The sequence below is a fragment of the Hippocampus zosterae genome, chromosome 3 (assembly GCF_025434085.1).
Source record: "Hippocampus zosterae strain Florida chromosome 3, ASM2543408v3, whole genome shotgun sequence".
In the NCBI taxonomy this organism is placed as follows: Eukaryota; Metazoa; Chordata; class Actinopteri; order Syngnathiformes; family Syngnathidae; genus Hippocampus; species Hippocampus zosterae.
This window is the reverse complement of record NC_067453.1, coordinates 21,641,301-21,662,050: the sequence shown is the minus strand read 5'-3', so window position 1 is coordinate 21,662,050 and position 20,750 is coordinate 21,641,301. Positions and strand designations below refer to the sequence as shown.

At 42.8% G+C, this 20,750-nt stretch overlaps 1 protein-coding gene across 6 annotated transcripts in view; it reads right to left on the bottom strand.

The window, feature by feature from the left end:
- The window catches only part of LOC127597169 (FERM domain-containing protein 5), a 51,290-nt gene that overhangs the window by 4,071 nt on the left and 26,469 nt on the right, over nt 1-20,750 (bottom strand). For 2 of the 6 annotated variants that reach the window (XM_052059992.1, XM_052059994.1), the window contains exons 2-13: nt 12,562-12,666; nt 10,253-10,295; nt 9,715-9,793; nt 8,690-8,787; nt 6,829-6,952; nt 5,542-5,629; nt 5,331-5,419; nt 3,906-3,969; nt 3,682-3,773; nt 2,486-2,560; nt 1,937-2,005; nt 1,693-1,799 (exon numbers count right to left, since the gene is read on the bottom strand). In XM_052059992.1, coding sequence (XP_051915952.1) covers nt 1,693-1,799; nt 1,937-2,005; nt 2,486-2,560; nt 3,682-3,773; nt 3,906-3,969; nt 5,331-5,419; nt 5,542-5,629; nt 6,829-6,952; nt 8,690-8,787; nt 9,715-9,793; nt 10,253-10,295; nt 12,562-12,666 — 1,033 coding nt within the window. Of the gene's footprint in view, nt 1-1,692; nt 1,800-1,936; nt 2,006-2,485; nt 2,561-3,681; nt 3,774-3,905; nt 3,970-5,330; nt 5,420-5,482; nt 5,630-6,828; nt 6,953-8,679; nt 8,788-9,714; nt 9,794-10,252; nt 10,296-12,561; nt 12,667-20,750 lie in introns of those variants that run through there. The other 4 variants (XM_052059993.1, XM_052059996.1, XM_052059997.1 and 1 more) reach the window with 4 other exon arrangements.

The following is a 20,750-nucleotide window of genomic DNA, read 5'->3' as shown; positions in this document are numbered from 1 at the left end:
ACACACAGAGACGAGCAAACATCTGCACTCACATTCACACCTCGGGACAATTTGGAGTGTTCAATCAGCCTGCCATGCATGTTTTGGGAATGTGGGAGGAAACCGGAGTACCCAGAGAAAACCCACGCAGGCACGGTGAAAACATGCAAAAATTCCACACAGGAAGGCCGCCCCTGGGATCTAACCCAATACTGTGAGGTCGATGCACGAACCACTTGCCCACCAGGCCACCCTAAATGAAAACCATGCCTTCAAATATAATGATTTCATGATCTGGAATGAGGCCTAAACAAAGACTCATCCTGTTTTGGACAACAACAACAACAACAATCAAAATAAATTTGTCAAGACAAATGCACCCAAGAGAAAAATTTACTTTGAGCCAAAATTCCAGGAAGCAATGAAATGGTAAAACAGAGAAAATGTATTCCTCCCTAAATGTGGGGGACAAAAAGTGCTGTATTGTGGTGGTGTTGTATTGTATCCAGAAGGCTACTTTCCGGTTGAAAGAGTTCAGCAAAAAAATAAAGAAATAAATTTAAAAAAGAGACCTTCACATTTGCATACTGGGACACAGGAACTGTTCTATTGTGACTCAAAGTGCAACAGCGAGAAAAATGCAAATGTGTTCTTCCTTGGCCATCACATTTCATCTAAATTGTTAGTTTTTGTGTAATCCTGCTCACAAAGCAATTAAAACAACACGTTATCGCCTTGACGCTTGGGGGACGTACAGTAAAATGGATCATTGTATACAAACATAGAACCTCAGAACCCTGAGGCATGCTAACCAATTGCTACAGTAGGTCACTTTGCTGCCACCGACAAAATGTATGCAAACAATGCGCTATAAAAATATCTTCTATGTTTACGCTTGACTCTCGCTCGAGTGAGCCATGCAGTGCCTCTCCCTGACGAGTTTACCTGGATGGTTGCTGGACTGAAGGCAGGGCGGCGACGTGCCAGGCATCATGCCGGCTGACCCCGGCACCTCGCCCAGAGCGGGGTACAGGGGCAGGACCCCCAGGGCCTTGCCCAGCATTCGGGGCCCCAGGCTCAGCACGCGAACGCGGACGTCGCGGTAGCAGTGGTTGATCATGCGCAAGTGGACGTTCAATCGGGTGGTGATGCGGATCAGACACTTCACCATGACTACGGCACGAGGGTCGTTCTTAAAAGTACCGTTAAGTCCTGATGGTCACCGTCCCGTAATCCAGGCCACGGAGTCGCCGTGTATTATTTGCGGGCGAGCGTGTGAAGCGCTTCACACGGGTCCGCCTGACTTGGCCCCACCCCCCTCCAGTGACAAACATGGAGTAGCGGGCCCCGGGGCTATTTTCAGTTGAGGTATTAATACCACTGCCAGGCGTACGGTCAGCTCTTCTGACACCACAGCAAAATATACGCAAGAGTCCTGCTTGTGTGACTCCGTTGCAAGATACAGGGAGGGACTACTGACTGTTCTTTTCACTTTAGTTCATCGTATTAGTGGGATGAACGATTTTGAAGACTAACACCGGTCACCACAGAAGAAGAAAAACGAGGAAGGCCAAAATAGCAGGCTGACAACCTCGCAAATGACAATACCTCCACATTCCTATACAGTATGATTTCTTTCTCGATGAACCCATATGATGGCGGAAGCTTTTCAATCAGCTCAGACACACTCGAGTGTCCCGATTACGGGCTTACCCTCCATGATAGAGATGTGTACAGCTCTCCGCCGTGTGCGCGGTACGCTGGTGAGCCGAGGCCCGTGGGTGATGGATGGACAGCTCCGGCTGGGAACCAGGCCAGCTCTGCGCAGACACACACACAAGCATCACAGCGCTGCGAGAAAGTAATAGACAGTAGCCTACTTACTATGTGTGTGCTTGCTACAGATCGTGTGATAAAGCAAAAAATATATATATTTCAGGACCTGCCAGCAGTGTACCTGTGTATTTCCGGAGGTTCTCGTTTGATTTTGGCACTGTGCTCCATCACCTCTTTTGCCACGCGCCCGCTGTCGTAAAGCACACAGACCACCATGTGAGGTTCGATACATTGTATAGACAAATATATTGGGACATCTGTCCATTTCCTCCGGGCCATGTATGGATGGTCACTGGAGAGACTCGATATATTCTAAAACTCCAAGTAGCTGAGTCTAAATTTCATGAACGATGGGAAATTACCCTAAATATGAATTTCTTCAAGAATAAACAAATAATGATAGTTTGGCTTTCAATTTGTGTCAATTCGCCGGTAAACAGCAGGATTAAAGCAAATGCACCGTGAGTTTGCCTGCTGTAATCTGTCCCATTAATTTGGCTTGCTTGCCTCTTGTGACGGTTTATCTTCTGTGGCTAAAACAGACTGACGTGGCAGAAAAGAAGGCCAGGAAAAGGTCACGTCCTCTGAGGAAATCTTTTTTTCACCGGCGCCACCCTCCCCATCCTCTCATTTGGTCATTACGTCTTCGAGTAGGCGAGGCGGACATTACCTGTAACGGAAGCGGCTGCCCTTGAAGAACAAATTGCTGCTGGACACTGTGCGGACCTGACTTGACTTCTCAAGCCTGAAAAGGACAAACAAAAAAACCAAAAGGGACATTCCAACTTTAATAAGAAGAAAGCAGGGATAAAAATCAAGTTTGTTGATATAGAATTCACAAGAGCAGAAACTCAACATTGCGACGCCATATCATTTGGAGTGCTAACACAGAAAAGTATGAGTAATGGATAGCATTTGCATTTTATATTCAAATTTAGCAGACATAATTGTTTTTTTTTTATCTTACAATTAGGGCTAGCTGATTCATTGATTTTCTCAATTATTGGAGCCTATCGCTCAAACTCATTTTCTAAAATTTATTTTTTCAAAACGCATCGTTGCGTACGTGTACTTATTGTTCCAACGACTTGATTGCAAACAGAAGGTAGTTTATAAAATTAAAGTCAGTGTTGTGAAGTTTGCAACTTTTTCGGCTTTTATAGTGACTATTATCTAAAAAAACAACAACAACGTTCGTGACCACTGAAAACGACTCAAATAAATTTTACACATTTTTCTGTATGACAAACAAGGAGCCATTATGGCCATTTAATCATTGAACACTTCAAATGGTAATATATTGAGAATCGTGTTTCACCCTATCATGCACCCTATAACCCGATATCACGATAAGCTGGCCACTCTCGTAACCGCTGTCCCTGAAAAGTTTTAAATGAGTGTAGAGTACTTACAGTATCAAGTGTTCACTGCACATTTCTTTCGAATTTTCTCTGAAAGACTTGATTTTAACTGCTAAATCTGTGATCGACCACTGGCCAGTATTTTCTTTGGCTTGATTACATTTGACCTGAGAGCTTCCACCGCATGCCCTGAATCTGTACCGGCTTTGGCAGCACTGATATCAGTAATAAGTACTGCGTGAACGCCGGGAAAGACAGAAAGCACAAGTGAATTATTCAACCGCCGCATGTGTGATATGCATACGAGTCCCTTGCACGTCTCCATACACTATTCAATACGTTTATAGTCGTGGTAAGTGAGACATTTATTTTTAATGCCCACTTTTGCCTTGGAGAAAATAACGTGTGATCGAGCCTCATAACCTCGAAACCCCGCCGACTTCCTTCAACAGAACGGCGTTGATGATCCAAAGGTCACGCGGAGGCGTTGAACTGTTCAACTCACTTGTAGAAAGCTTGGTTTTCCACGCCGCACTTCCAAAGATGCTTGCATGCCTCCGGTGTGGGCGCAAAATATGTCAGGGTGATCTTTGTTTCCTGCACATTGAAAATAGAGGACGGCGTGCAGGATAATTAAAAATACTGGGATGGGGGCAGGGGCGGTGGCGGGGGGGGGGGGGGGGGGAGCACACGATGGACAACATGCATGCCAGCAAGTCGCGCTCTCACCTCCTTGTGGTTTGCATAAACGTGGAACGTCTTGCTCTCAAACTTGAGCTTGGTCACCTCGTTCCTGTCCGGGAAGGAAAGAAACGGGCTCATTAAATATTCATGAAAAGTACTTGAAGATCACATAAACAGCCACAGAGTGGACAAAAACAAATGGCTGGTTGTACTCCCTTAAGGCGGACGGTGAATAAGAGGGTAGGAAATGTGAGCACCACACACATATTTCCGAGTAAACCCACAAAGAAGTCCAATTTTTACTCTTTCTAAAAGACAGCAAGTGTGATTAATTAGCCAACTGTGCACCACCTCGTTTCACAGGTAGTGGCAGATGGAAGGGTGCATAGCGTACAAACAGCTGCGCCATGAATAAATTATACAGACTACTAGTGCTACCCTGATACTGCTACTACTACTGCAACTATTACGAATAATAATACAGTAATCGTCCTTCCATGGCGGGGTTACATTCCAGACAACCCCATGTGAGTGAAGTCCTCGATATTGAAACACTTTATTTAAATACCACTTTGGCATGTTTTTATAGCATTTACGGCACATGTTCTTTGAAGGACTTTCAACACACTTTTTAAACATAAAATGCGAAACACATTCAAACACATTTAATATTGCGAGAGAGCAACAGCAATGGATAAAATGAAAATATTGTACAGCGTAAGAGTGTTCCGATCCTTCTTAATTTACAATCATATATTTTTTTTGGATTAGTTTTAGCAGACTCGTCATCTCACAATGTACACCAGGAATCATACCCAAAGACGTACATTCCCAAATGAAGTTACTGTCGTTGCTTTCTGTAGGTGTTAGAACGAGTATTAAAAAGCATTTCACATTTTCATTTAAAAAAAACAAACAAAAGTGTTAAGCCTGAAACACTTCCTGTTTTCATTCTTCTTCTTTCAAATTTACAGCGTCACACAATGCCTACCATCTAGCGGTTAACAGTGGAATTGCACCCCAAATAAACAGCCGGCACAACAAAATAAAGTCAACAATGAGAAGGAAAAAAAATAATCCACTAAATAGCAGACCTATCACTTCGGAAGCCGCAATGGAGGTAGGATTAGTACAAAATGCAATATAATATACAACTGACAATTAAAGAGTCATTTGTTTTCTCTGTCAAAAAAAGAAGTTTTGTCATGTACCATTAATACAAAAGTCTAAACGGTTAATTTGGTCCCAATCTAAATGTAGGTGTGCACTTTCATTTTAAGATCATATCACTTTCATAATAAAATGTATTATTATTATTATTATTGTTGTGGTTGTACAAATGTTACAAATAGCACCGTGTCACACTAAAGAGCTGATTTTAATATTTGGTCTCTCTCGTGTATCTAAGACATGACGAGCCCATGTGGATATGCAGCGTGGTTCTAAGCCAACCTGCATCATTTTACTCACCAGTTGAGGAAATGCACTCTCTTGTTTCCCTGCAAGACCACAAAACCAAAGGGCGTGAACGCAAGGAAAGCCGGGTTTCCCGACACGTCCTGGAAGAGACAAAAGTCAAATGAGGACATGTCCAAAACATTGTACTATAGAGTGCAGCTCACGACGTGCTGTTGTTGTTGTTGTTGGTGTCGTTGCTTCCGATCCGCATGCAGCAGCCCACCTTGCATGGATGCGGATCAACACCATATGTCTCCAGCATCTGGGCCTTCTGCAGGAAATTTCGCTCTGATGTTTCAGGTGTCTGTCCACTGAGAGGGAATGACAACACACCAAACATCAGGACTGGGGAACATAACAAAAAACATGGGACATTTATGAAACAAAAACAAAAAACTCAAAAAAGAGGCACAAGTAAATTGTGGAAGATTTCATATTACACTGTTTTGTTTTGGGGCTTCGGGGGGTTGATGTGGTCGATATCAGGAAGATTAGCCATATGGGATCCAAAGTGACAAATGTTTAACAATTAAAAAAAAAAACTTTTATTATTTTAGCCTTCATTGGCAAGTGTGATATGTACTGTACCAGCAAAGTGATTCGGGACTAGTGAAGAAAATATTTGCCACTAGTGGGCAGCAGAGCCTCAAACAGCTCAACGCGATCATTACTGGCACAGAACCAGCACTATTGTGTTTCACCATATTCCATTCAAAACAGTTCATCATTTCCCTTTCAGTCAATGTGTTCTCAATGGACTTTTACAAGAAAAGTCAATTTCCTGAAAAACAGAGGAGCAAAGGTGCACTGAAAAGGAAAATGTCATTTGAATTTACCAAATTTGAAAACGTGCATAGGTTGTACTTGATTAAAATCTGCTAAACTGATGTAAATTTAAGGAGAAGAGAAAAAAAATTATTAAGTGGCATAATTAAGTGACAGTGTAAAGTGTAGCCTCTGTGTGGATTGTGGACCTTGAGTGCTTTTTATTGCACAGACAACTATCATCTTCATCATCATCATCATCATCATCATAATCATCATGAGGCCTCTTAAGCAGGCAACGACAATGTCAGGGCAAGCGTGTGGCATTTATTCAGGCTTGTATCTGAGCAGAAAGCACGCCCATTCTTGAAGGTGGCCCACCCAGAATTGACATGATCATAAAGTTCTGTCATACCATTTTCCCCCTAAAATTTGTTCATCAAAGAGGATGTCAAACCCAATATTTTCTTTACACATAGGTTCTATTTAGTAGCCCATTTTTGGCTATTTCCTTTATGTGTTAGCATTTAGTCAGCACATTTTAATGTTTTAATAAGACAAAGTGTAATTATCTTAGTTTTATGTTTAGTTTGACAGTAAACGTCTTGATGCCTTCTTTTGAAGAATTGTTGACACTCTGCCAAAATGCTGCTCGTTATGACGTGAGCTGAGGTGTGTTCCCTGCCACCGTACAGCAGTTTGCCAACCCCTTGTCGAGTATTTTTTTTTTAAAATTTCATCTTACATCAGTTCTGTCTTGTGTATGTCGGCGATCCGCCGCTCCAGTTTCTCCGAGTGTTTGGGGAAGAACTGGAATTTTGAGCTGTAACCTTCAGGGTGCTTCCCGGGGTCGTAATTCCCGATCTCAGCTGGGGGAAGGAACACAAAAAGGTGATGTGAAGGTTAGGCGCTTATTAACTTGAGTCTACATTCGCATGACCCTGATACTGAATTCTCCAGTGTGAGGAGGAACCTGACCAGGCAGCACCATCTTTAATGCATGAGCCCCTCCCCTAACCCTCCAGCACCGTGCTTTTTTTAAGATACGATCTCCACATTTCACCATGCGTGTCTTTGGCTAAAGGATGATAGGAGACCAGATAACCACTCAGTCTATTTTGGGTTTGTCATAAAAATGTGCTACATTTGTACTTTTAAGGGTCCTCTGGCCACCTATTGCTGGAGGTGAAGTTAAGATATCCTTTATTTGTCCCACACTGGGGAGATTTACAGCCTCCAGCAGCAAGAATGTGGGTAGAAAGTTGTAGTCACACTGTTCACTGTGACTTGATGGCAAACATCACTTGCACCTATTCATCCCCATTAGAAACGAGAGATGTAGAGATGTTGTCAGCCATGATTGATTTTGTGCCAATTCAAATAATGGTCAATAACGACAGCTTTTTAATTTTCTTCACAAGGGACAGCGGTTACTACAGTGGACAGCTTATGATGTTATCCTGTTTCAGGATGCATGGAAGGGTTAAAGTGCCGAAATTACATTCCCGTATTTTACGCACTAACAGGCGGACGTAAAAGCCTTCCATTTTCTTAAAAGCTCACAGCGTGCCTAAAAATCCGATGCGCCTTGTGTATGTATGGTTATTTCGGTAATATTTTGCCCCCAAAATGGCTCCTTGCTCGAGACATGCTGACAGCGCAGAGTTCAATACAATACAATACATGCTGATTTATATAGCGCTTTCACAACAGCTGCAGCTGTAACAAAGCGCTAAACAAAACAGTTAACATAAAGTAAAATAATAAACACAACACATAACATAAAACACGGACAGTCAAACTTAAGGCGATCGGTTACGCAGTTGAACACGGAAATCGAGCAGCGGCAAGAGAGTTCACTGTCAATGTTATAACTTGTTAAGTTGAACTGTGTCGCTGCTTTATTAAATAAGTTTTACTGAGGTTTGATTGTTCTGCTGCCGTTTCCTGGAGCGTAGCTCCATCTAGTGGATGCATTGTAGATTGTGTCTTATAACGCGGTGCGCCCAATGAATGAAAAAAATTACAAAATAGGCCATTCATTGAAGGTGCGCCTCATAATCCAGAGCAACTTTTAGTGTGGAAAATACGGTGAATTGCCCATCCCTAGTCTAGACTATGACTACTATGACCCTTGCGAGGATAAGTGGACGAGAAAACGGAAGGGTGGACGGATGAACGGATGCATTCCTTGCAACGGGAGGCTATTTCCAAACATATTCACATTGGCTTAGCATGTAAACAAAATGTAGAAACATGCTCCCTTGGCCACTTATGAGCATTTGCAAAGCTTTTCTAAAAATGAACAGAACTTGAACAGTACTTACTTGTACACGGAGGTTCAATTGTGAACTTTATAGTGTACATGACAAGATGTTGTACCGCGGAGAACAAAAATGGACCCTATTTTCTGACAGTGCAATAAGGGGCATTTCAGTTTGGAAAAAATACATGCTGAGAGGCTCACACATCTTAGTTGGACATTTTCAGCTGGCCTGTCTCGCCTTTTTCTACAACAGGCATGCATTTGTCAGCCTGCTGAGCTCTCCAGCCAAGTTAATGCAGTGTTAGACATGGCAGCAGGTCCATATGTTACCTTCCATTACCTTGAAGGATGTAGGCAGCCAGCAATGCGGCGTCCGAGGTTTTGCACAGGAGGCGGCCGTGGTAAAGGTCCCTTTTGATTTGCAGGAAAACGAGATATCTGCAACAAAAAGACACCAAGAACCTCAGTGGGGCGTATGAGGAGGATGCGGATGCTATTAAAGGGGAGCTCCAGAATTGCTGAATCATCACTGGACACAACATTCTGGACATGTGTCCAGTTCTGGCTATAAAATCGAACAGTAGAGACAAAAGGATCAGAATGGGAAACAGGAAACATATAATGAGGACTTGCTCTTTGAAATGCATCAAAATGACCTTTCTGGAAGCGGTTTGGTTGAAGAATTTGCTTTTGAAAAATACAAACGTGATGGAAAGCAAGTGTTGTTCTGCCATGTTTCATTCACGGTTACCAGAGAAAGCTTTTTGCATCCCTCCTGCTTAACAAGTCCTTTGGCAAACAGTGTAATATTCATTAGAAAGTCTCAGATTGGAAAAGCACTCAGTCTTTTTTAATCATTGAAGGCCATGATTACTATTTGTTACGTCGAAAGACACATTTAGATATGTGGGAACATGCACACTGAATAACTAGCCAGGATGGCTGTTTTCACAAGTTGGGAAAACTGAATTAGTGTTTGTTTATTATTGTTTTTGTAACGGTGTAGAAGTTGCAATTCGAAACGGATTTTTCAATCAGCCTGCCTTGCATGTTTTTGGAATTTTGGGAGGAAACCGCAGTACCCAGACAAAACCCACGCAGGCACGGGCAGAACATGCAAACTCCACACAATCCTCCAGAATCGAACCCTGCACCTCTGCATTGTGCGGCGGACGTGCTAAATAGTCGACCACTGTCGACCACTCAATCGTAGATCATTTAATTGAACAATCCAAATTGTTTCAAACGTTAAAATAAGATTTGGAATTCTGAAAACTTTTCTCCAATGTTCTTCCAACTTACGATCATTATTATTTAGCGTATATCCTTGGGTCAAGTAGGAGCGGTGAAAAAAGGAGGTTTTACCGAGTGATTTCCTCTTTTAGAGCAGCTGGATCAGGAGGATAGAACTTGACACGCAGACACATTGTGAATGGAGGCTGAGCTAGAAGAAGCAAGACAAAGTACAGTAGGACTATAAATTGAAATCAGGAGAAATTGACCCACATCAAACAATCAGCAATATTCAAAAAAATCAACATCACATCTAAAACACGTCACTGCCAAACAAAACTGTGAATTTACTGTTTAGTATTTGAAAAGGTCAAATTTGATTCAATTTTTTCCCCCCTTACATATGCAAGTCAAGAGGTACGGTACTTTTGGACCAGTTGCCAAGCAACCGCCGCACGAATTGATTGTGTCCATACAAAATTTAACGTTAAATCATCAGCTCCTTCACCAGCGTGTTGAACTTTTCCTCTGAGAGTGACTAATCGCTTTTTAATTTTCTGTTGTCAAATCAGCTCGCCACTTTGTCATGGGAGCGTAAACACACTGTACTTTCATTACCGATGTCAGTTGTCATAGTTTTTATGGATGACAAAAAATGAGCTGTACTTACATTTCATTTGCTTCGCGATTGACCTTGTTAACTCCAACCAGTGCTGCGTTGGAAGCAGAGCAGATTTGGTGGGTTGGTGACAAAATTCAAAGCACATTTGCATGCATGCATTTTAGGGTCATCGTGAATTTTTTTTTTCTTTTCGACGCCAGTGCCGATTCCAATATTTGGCAGAGTAAAATTACAGTAACGAATCATTTAGTATTTGTTAACCTGCAAAATTAGTCAGATTTTATTTCTGAGATCGGGGGAATGTTTGAATGTCAAAATCTTTGTCTTGAATTGGAATATGTTCATGTGTAATTCGACAACAATGACAAAAATCGTCAAAGATGTCATCCGATTTTAAAAGAGCCATATCGGCTGATTATACTTGTTGACTGGATAATCCGTCCTGGCCCGAGTCATTTGAGTCGATACCAGTTCTTCATCGTCCATCAATGCTAACAGCGACAAAAACAACATTCGTGTTGACTGCCAGCATGCATGTGAATACTTCATGAATGGAGAGTTGCCGCCAAGCCGCACTAAACGTGTCCTGGAACTTCCCATCGTACTTAAAGCAAACAATGACACGGGTCCTCGCTCTGATGTTCTTTGACTACATCTCATCCAATGTATTTAAAGTAAAGTCAAGCATGTGATTTGCATATGGGTACAGAGCAACAATGCCGCGGTCTTCCAATTGAGTGCACATCCATCCATCCATTTTCTGATTCGCTTTATCCTCAGAAGGGTCACGGGGCAGACATCTGCTTCAGAAATATTTACCGACAAACTGCATAGATTACTTTTGACTTGCTACCACATTTCAAAAACAAGCATGTGTGGTTTATTGAGACTCGTCCAAAGTTCTGGATGTGCATCGGGACATTTACTTGTTGACATGTGCCTTGTGATTGCCCGCAAACCAATTCAAGTTGTATGACCCCACCACTATGGAGGATGGATTGCTCTTTCGTCACACTAAATGTTGGAACAAACGAGCAAGACGTCATTATACCACACAAACTTTCATTTCACCGCGACTCAAACGGCTGAACTCTGCATGCGTTTTGCTTTGTCTTTGGCTTTCTACAACACTTTATCGCTCGTTCCTACCGACTGCTGTCAGGCTGATGAATAAAAATAACAATCACAATAATAATAATAATTTTTATCCATTTGTGTTCATATTGTATTTAATTGAAAGATGTTTGTTGTTTTTTTTTCTCTTTCTCCTTTCTACATACATTCTTGCTGCTGGAGGCTGTAAATTTCCCCCTTGTGGGACGAATAAAGGATATCTTATCTTATCTTATCTTATCTTATCGAAAGGAAGAAGCAACCTGAATAATAGGTGTTTAGACAACTAGAACATGGACTGATTTTGTTTCAATTATGTGGTTGTATAATTATAATATTTTATGTGGTTGTCTGTTGGTTTGTTTGTTTGTTTGTTTGTTTGTTTGTTTTGTGAATCAAGCAAATTGTTGGTTGACAGCAGGCTGGAACAAATCGCGCTCGATCTTGGAGGTTCCACTGCAAAAATTGCCATTTTATCCCGGGAAAAATGTGGTTGAGAGATATTATTGTGAGGAAAAGACTTAAAGGTTGTGTGAAATCACATTGTAAAAGCATCTGCGGTACAACAGTAGCCTTCAGAAAAAACACATACCAGTGCGGCTAATGGAGGGCGAAAGGATTTCATTTTCGGGGGAGCATGAAGATTGAATCTGCGAGGGCTGCATTAAGATTTTGTTGCATGACTTTATTTCGTCAGGTTGAGGTTCATTAAGCAGGATCTACCAGCAGTGGAACTTTTTATTCCCTGATGGCCCAGGTGTAACCCAAGATGACTGCGCCAGGTTTCAGCCATCCATTTTCTACAGGGCTTGAAACTCATTAAGGTCGCGGATGAGCTGTATTCGATCCCAGCTGACTTTGACCGAGAGGTGGGGTACATTGGGGACCGGTTGGTAGCCAATCACAGACAAACAGTTCAGTTAAAGTGAGCAACAAAGATATTCTTAGTAATTATTTGTTAGTGGGCTGGATGAGGAAAAGCCAATGGGTCATTGCTGACTTCATGAAGGGGTCACACTTCTTCACCGAAATAAAACTTCAAGGTTTTCCAAGCCATGTTTTTGTTGTTGTTGATATTATAGGCAAGAGTTGATTTCTGCAATTGAATCAAGTCTGCCACTATCCTGACTTAGTAACCTGGCCCACCGGGCAGCCATGTGCTCAATGCTCAATTGTAGCATTTGTACTCTGCTACGCACCGTTAGCTCACAAGGGAATTTACAAGTGACGTTCCAGCTGCTTACCCGCTGCTTGTCGGGGTCCACATATCGGATGCCGAAATAATCTTTCTCCAGCAAGTTGAGGTGGTGGCAGATGAGGTCAAACAGATACTGGCCTTTTGCATCTCGCTGTGGAAAAGATGGAAAAAGTTCAATGGCAAACAAAGCCATGAAAAGAAGAACGAGGAGCATTTACATGTGATTCCTGATGGATCTGATCTGTACCAACATCTGAACCAATGAATCGGCCAGCTGATTTAATCAGTCGATATAGTACCATATTTTCCACAGTATAAGGCGCTTCGGAGTGTAGGGAGTACCTTTAATGAATGACCTATTTTAAAAGTGTTTCCAAATATAGGGTGCACCGCATTATAAGGCTGTGCTAAAGGGAAGATAATACAAGGAACATATTGATCCATATAGAAGGCGCAACGGATTATAAGCAGCACCGTCGGCTTTTGAGAAAATTGAATGTTTTTAGATGTGCCTTATAGTGCAGAAAATACGGTCCATATGCATATATACAGTACATGTTAGCCAATCCCACCCACATAATACACTCTTCTTCTCAGGTGCAGTTACCACATATTTATCGCTGCTGACTATTAGTGCTGCTCCTCAAATTCACTTGTGCCTACCAGCGTGACTCCAGTGCACAAAAGCAAGACACACAAATGCAATATTGAGTTTTAGTCGAAAATGACACAAGCGGTAGAAATTGTCGCGAGGTCGTTCAGTTTAGCTTTAGGAAATGGAGTCCAGTAATCCCAGATGACTTTATATTGAAATGTGAACCTAAGCGATGCCAGAGAGACACTGACTTCATGCAGTATTAGAACCATCGGAGGTGTCTCTGGTGCTGGAAGCTCAAAGAGTTGATGTATTAACTATGCAGAGATTCTGCTGTGGGATTCGCTAATCCTCATAGAAATGTATAGCGCACCCTGTATAGCACTTTGGAAAACAAATCTCATCCTCGTGCGTAACACTGTAGTTTACTTAGCTCACCCTAGAGCAGGCATGTCCAAAGTCCGGCCCGGGGGCCAAATCCGGCCCGCGTTCGAATTTCATCCGGCCCTCGGCCCCTGTCATAAAATCAGTGCCGTCTGGCCCGCAGGTTGGGCGCAATGGAACACGTGTTGCATTGACTGAGGTCTCGTAGACTGGTGAGTGATGTTTCATAGAGTACTGCTTCCCTCTAGTGGCTAAATGAGTAATAGCATTCACTAAATGAGTAATAGCATTTAGACACTAGAGGGCAGTAGCACTCTACGAGACATCACTCACGAGTTAACAAGACATCACTCCGTGTTTATATTGACTGATATGTCATATTTCAAATGATCCTTGCAGTTGTGGATATGTGTATTGCTTGTTCATTTCCCTGTTGTTCGAGTCAAAGGTTTTGTGACTATTGAAAAGTGATGGTGATACATTTTATGTTTCAAATCAATCAATTTGCACTCAGGAGACTTCCGTTTAAGAAAAAGTCAAATGAATAAGCAGTTGCATGTGATATACCTGTTTCAAATGAACCAAAAGAAATTCTTAAGATTGTTGAAATTAAAATAAAAATGGAAATGTGAAACAGACTGGCTTACTAAAATTTGTTGAACAATATTGTTGTTCAATGTAAAGAATGTCAGCCAAGGTCGGCCCCCCGACATTTTACCACACAAAATCTGGCCCCCTTGGCAAAAAGTTTGGACACCCCTGTCCTAGAGTTTTTGGAATCAGACCGGAATTCATTTTGCTGAGACAGAAACGATACAATTGAAAGTGGCCCGTGACACAGTTAGCGTTAACCTTCACAAAGAGAAGCGGTAATTCGTCACTTTTAATCGTGTACAGCCAGGAGGGCTGTAAAGATGATTTACATAAGACCATCAAGAAGGCGATTACAAGCAGGCGCATCACTCCTAGCAACATTTCCTCAAACTATTTTGCAACAAAAAGCTTTCAAACGCAGTCCAGGAATGTATTGTAACATAAATGGGGATACAGTACAAAATACCTTGAATGACATTTCAGAAATAGAGTCACGAGTGTTGTGAGACACTGCTGAGAGCAACTAAATGCGCCCACCGGTGTTTTATTAGCCTTTTACAGAAAGAACAAGAAGTCTGTGCTAATTTTGGTCAGTTAAGGCTGCAACGGTTGTGTCAAACTTGGAAAACATTACCAATAAATATACCGTAAATATTTCCTTCGGCATTTCTTCATTGCTCACATTCCCTTCTACATAGTATCTACCGGTACTTTATTTAATGATGTCTCTTTGGAAAGAAGATTGCGTTGGCAGCAGGTCATAGTACGTAAGTTTAAGTCAGGCCGAGGTCAGGTTTGGACAGGAAACTCATTCCCATCACTGTCCTCCTGCCGGCCCAATGGTCCTGCGAATGCAGTCCAGGTGTCACTCACAAGCGCACTCCTCACTAGTAGTAGATAACAGGAACTGTGTCAAAATACAAGAGGAGGTTTGCAGCTGCAAAAAAATGACTCATTGGCTTCCTTCGGGAAAAGCAACCAAAAAAGAAAAAAAGACCCGCCACTTCCAAAGACAACGCAAAAAAAAAATAATAATAATAATTACAGTGCAAATTAAACCAACGTATTTGATTTTTTTTTTCATTTTCAGAGTCACTATGGGGTGATTGGTAAACAGCCTTCCTATAATTCAAATTGTACTTTGGTAATGTTTCTTTCACTGGGAAGCAACTAAGCATCAAACACACGAGCTACATGTACATGTGTACCCAATGACTTAGGCTCAAAAGTGTAGTAAAAACTTCTGGCTCAATAATTCACCAGACCTGTATGTATGACACTTTTAAAAATGGTTTCTCTATTCTGATACAATTCCAGTACTTGCTCAAGTAGAGGCTTCTGATCAAATAGATGGCAGGCTTCAATTCATGTCCAAACATCTCACCTCAAATAAACGCCTCATGATATAACAAAACCATCAAACCCCTATTCCCTAATCAAACAGAAAGGTGGTGTGATGATCCACTGTTTTCCGCTCAATGGGATAGTTTTATTTTTATTCGCATTGTGAGGCAGGTGAGTAGATTAATATCGAGCCAATATCGAGAGAGATACGAGATATATGAAAGCTAAAGTCTGTCTCTGAAGTAAAATATTAGCCCAATGTTTTCCAGTTTAATCGCAAAATGACACCAGCAACATGAATTGAGGAACGGTTCTTCAGGTCACGCGCCATAAAACGGACTCTGACACGTCTGAATTGTCCTATTTAGTGTTGTCACCCTGACAGCTTTTTCGGCTAATATCAAATTAGTTCTACGTCCTTCACTCTGCTATCGGTGCATGTTATAACCACTAAGGAGATTTTAGACCCCAAGAGTATACCAATAAGCTCAACGATGGCATTTGTCCTCTGCATATGAGCTTCTCACGCTCTGTGCTCATTAAATACGACGGCCAGAAAATAAACATAATATTAGGGGTTCTTTTATGATGTATTATTGTCTGGTTTTCTCTCTCATTGTGATAGAGATCAGGCGAGAACGCCTTCAACAATTAAGAAGCAGTTCAGAATTGAAAGGACACACCGAGCCCAGAAAGGACATCTGGCCTTTTGTTCAAGACGTTTGTTAGTATTCAACACTGTTCACTCCAGACCCCCGACCCACCTCCCCATTGCTCCCCGGTGCACTGCCCCCCCACCCCCACCCGGCTCAGCCTCTGCCCCATGCCAAGGACAGCTGCCTTTAGTCCTCCACCAGCCTGTGTGAAAGCAAGGTCACAAAGAAAGAAAATGTTTTTGCAAGTGCAAGCATGTGTATCTAATCAACTACTTTGAGTTAGGAGGAGGCAAAAATAGTCACACTCTGAACTTAAGTATCAGAAGCTACATTAGTCAACTCTGAAATGTATCCGAATACAAAAGTAAAAAGTCCAAAAGAATTTTTATTGTCAGTTATACGATAAAATAGCCCTGAAGAGTAATAATGTGGGACAGGTGAAGTGAGGCTACATTCAAATCATGCTAACAGGTGTAACACTTGGAATAAAGTCAGGAATGGGTCATAAATATCTTCCTTCTCGAAACTGTTGTGCCATCATCGTTAATGCTCCCTATTTCAGGTTCCTCAATGGCACTGCTGGCCAAACGCTCTTTCAAGCTGCGTACAAACATATTGGTGAATGACAAATTTGTGCGTACACACTGTAAGTGATTGAGTCCCAGTGTCCTTGGTAAGCGAATGCAACCATAAGGCTTAACGTGTCTAAAATAAGCACAAAAGGAATGGAAACATATTTCCTAATGTACCTGAAGAGTGAACAGTGGCTCTTTTCCAGCCAAGACAGCACCACATGTCCAATGTGTACTTTCCTTTCAGATTAATCATTAAAATGGTCTCCATGTCCGCACAAGAGCCAAGGCTATTAATAAAAGATAGTCTCACACGCAGGAGTGGAAACCATCAATGCCATTAACTATGTGAGTGTGTGTGTGTGTGTGTGTGTGTGTGTGTGCGTCTTCAACCTGTAGCCATGTGGTGATTTCTTTGGTTTCATAAGCAAAGGACTTTCTTATGTCCCCAGAAGGAAGCACTTAATGCATTCGAGCCACAGTCATCAAGTGATGGAGCTCCATGGAGTTCATGTTGCGACCCTGCTGCCTGCCGGACAGGACGACCTGCCATCTCACACACCGTAATATAACATTACCTTCGTAAGTGACTATAATGTCGTTCTACAAATAAATGAATAAAATTCATTTATGGATAGGTCTTATCATTTATGAAGCAAAATCAGCCGTCCAGGCCCAAATCAACAACATTTTAGCATACTTCAGTCGCTTTTGTGATTTTCAGATTTGAGCATCTTCAAAATGAGCCATTCGCATGATTTGTTCAGAATATTCTGATGTCCATTCCTGATGGCATTTTTATCTGGCCTTAGCACCAGCCATGAATCAAACCCGCAACGTCTGCATAAAACCAGCTCACCACCAGTGATGCATTTGAGGACTGTATTACTGCTAATCAGTCACAAATTGAACAGCGAGTGTGCAAATCTCCTTGAGTAAGATCATGTTTGACACTATGTAGAAATGTATGACACTTGTCTCCATATATAATTCTAAATCATGTCCTCTCTCATTGAGCCAGTCCGCAATTATCAAAGCCATTAGCGGAGGATGATAGGTGTGGGGGTAAACACCTCTCAGGAATCTGCGCGTCAGTGTGGGCGTACGAATACGCAATTCTCATCAGAGATACGGCTTCTGATTTTCCGCGACCACAGAAACATCAACAGCGAGAGCAAAAATGAGGAAAAAAAAACGTCTCAAAGCTCCCCGAGTTGCAGAACGGATGGATTAGCATATGGTGTGACATTCGCCGTCATTGTAGCGGCTCGTTGGCAGCTGTTGATTGGGGTTATTAACGTAAACACGGCCCCGAGCAGAAAGGAGGAGATATGGTCCATGAAATGTGTCACTCAGACGATATCAAATCATCAAAACCAGGATGCTTGAGGGGAAATTAACAAAGATGTCATCAGCCTTTTATAAATGATATTTCCAACTGAAGTGGGATAAACCTTTCTGCGTCATCGCAAAAGCACAGTGTCGAGCGGTTCAAATGAGAGATGGAGCACGCTGTGAACTGGAAGAGCAGTTCGGAGCAATCTGCAGCAATAAAAAAAGTGGGCCATCAAAGCATGATGGGAATGGGCAAGGATTTGGCCCCAGAAGCGTGAGGAATCAAGAGAACTGCAAAAGGGGGTCTGGGGACGCATATGAATAGTCATTGCACCTAAAGCCTCTGAATGTAAGACGGGTTTTAATACTGGCATCTGACATTTATTATCGGAAGGATTCAAGTGAAGCGAAAGCCATTTGGATGGGATAATCATAAGGAGAATAGCAGCTCTGGCATTGCCATGGCAACCTCACTTTAGTGGGCTTCTGGACCAGTAATTCCCTCCCAGTATGTTGTGAGAGTTCATCAGGTGTATCGTGGGAAATGATCCAATTTCTATTTAATAGTCCAACAGTGATTTATATTCACAACAAATAATGTGTCTTTGTTTACTTTCCATGCGGGCGACTTTTAGTGACATGCAGAACAAAAAAAAAAAAAAAGATCTTCCACCATATTAACAAACCGCTTTTTGTTACATTCTTGTATGATGGTATGCCGTGAGATTAATTTTCAAATGTAAAATAGGTGCCACGGCGCAATAAACGTTGGGTATCACAGTCTGGAATATTTGTGCATCCGGCAGGTTATTGCAGTGCTTGCTACGTACTACATTATCACGGTGGTTTGAAAACATGTTGCGACAGACCAGTCGTCTGTCCCTTCCCCCAACCACAAACTGCAACCTCTCTCACTGAGGACTTCTTCTCCTCCCCCTCCTCTTTCGACCAGCTCTCATCAACCCAGTATGTCACCTGGTTCCTGCCTGTCCGTCACAACAGAGCAGGTAAGGAACCAACTGAGGAAGATGAATGTGAGGAAGGCAGCAGGTCCGGACAAGATCAGTTCCCGGCTCCTCAGGACCTGCTCTGACCAGCTGTGTAACATTGTCCAGTACATCTTCAACCTGAGCCTGAAGCTGGGCAGAGCTCCACAGCTGTGGAAAACTTCGTGCCTGGTCCCAGTGCCCAAGACCCCCCACCCTAAGGAGCTGAACAGCTACAGACCGGTGGCGCTGACGTCTCACCTGATGAAGACGCTGGAGAGACTCATCCTCGCCCACCTTCGACCGCTGGTGAGCCCGTCACTGGACCCGCTGCAGTTTGCCTATCAGCCTGGCATCGGCGTGGAAGACGCCATTATCTACCTCCTCCACTCAGTGCTGTCACACTTGGAGAAGGCTGGGAGCACTGTGAGAATCATGTTCTTTGATTTCTCCAGTGCCTTCAACACCATCCAGCCCAATTTGCTGGGAGGCAAACTGCAGAACGCCGGAGTGGACCACCATCTCACAGCATGGATCATAGACTACCTCACAAATCGGCCGCAGTACGTGAGGTTGCAGAGCTGTGATTTGGACAGGCTTCTCTGCAGCACTGGAGCGCCGCAGGGGACTGTTCTGGCTCCATTCCTGTTCATCCTCTACACCTCAGACTTCAGACACGCCACTCCAAACTGCCACCTTCAGAAGTTCTCCGATGACTCTGCGATTGTTGGCCTCATTACAGAAGGGGACGATAGGGAGTACAGGGGACTGACAAAGGACTTTGTGGACTGGTGCCAGCAGAATCTCCTCCAGATCAACCCTAGGAAAACTAAGGAGTTGGTTGTGGATTTCTGCAGGAAAAAGTCCTCACCAGCACCGATGAACATCCAGGGTATGGACATAGAGAGGGTGACCTCCTACAAGTACCTTGGTGTTCTTCTGAACGACAAACTGGACTGGTCTACAAACACGGACACCCTGATTAGGAAAGGACAGAGCCGACTCTTCCTACTCAGGAAACTGAGGTCTTTGAGGTTCAGGGGTCACTCCTTAAGACATTCTATAACTCGGTGGTGGCCTCGGCCATCCATTATGGCATTGTCTGCTGGTCAGGCAGCATCTCAGCCCGGGACAGAAAGAGACTGGAGCGACTGGTCAGGAAGGCCAGTTCTGTCCTAGGCTGCTCCCTTGACACTCTGGAGGAGGTGGGCAACAGAAGGATGCTAACTAAGCTGAAAAGCTATGATGGCCAGTCCCTCACACCCTCTCCAGCCCGCCCTGACAGCACTAGGTAGCTCCTTCAGCCAGAGACTGTTACACCCGCGCTGCAAGAAGGAGAGATACCGACGCTCGTTCCTACCGACTGCTGTCAGGCTGATGAATAAAAAATAACAATCATAATAATAATAATAATTAAATGATGTGAAGGAAAATTGTAAATAGTACTGCGATTTATCCATTTTGTGTTCATATTGCATTTAATTGTAAGATGTTTGTTGTTTTCTTCTCTTTCTTCTTTCTTCTTTCTACATACATTCTTGCTGCTGGAGGCTGTAAATTTCCCCAGTGTGGGACGAATAAAGGATATTTTATCTTTATCTTATCTTGAATATAGAGAAGACCTAAAGTATTCACAGGCGATATCTTCGTAGACCAAAGTCAGCTGTCGTTGACAGGAAATGCCGAGCGCAGGCAAAATGGAGCAGGCGGTGGTTCATTTGCATATGCTGACCATATTGCAAGGATGCAATAGTTGGATTAATGCTGAG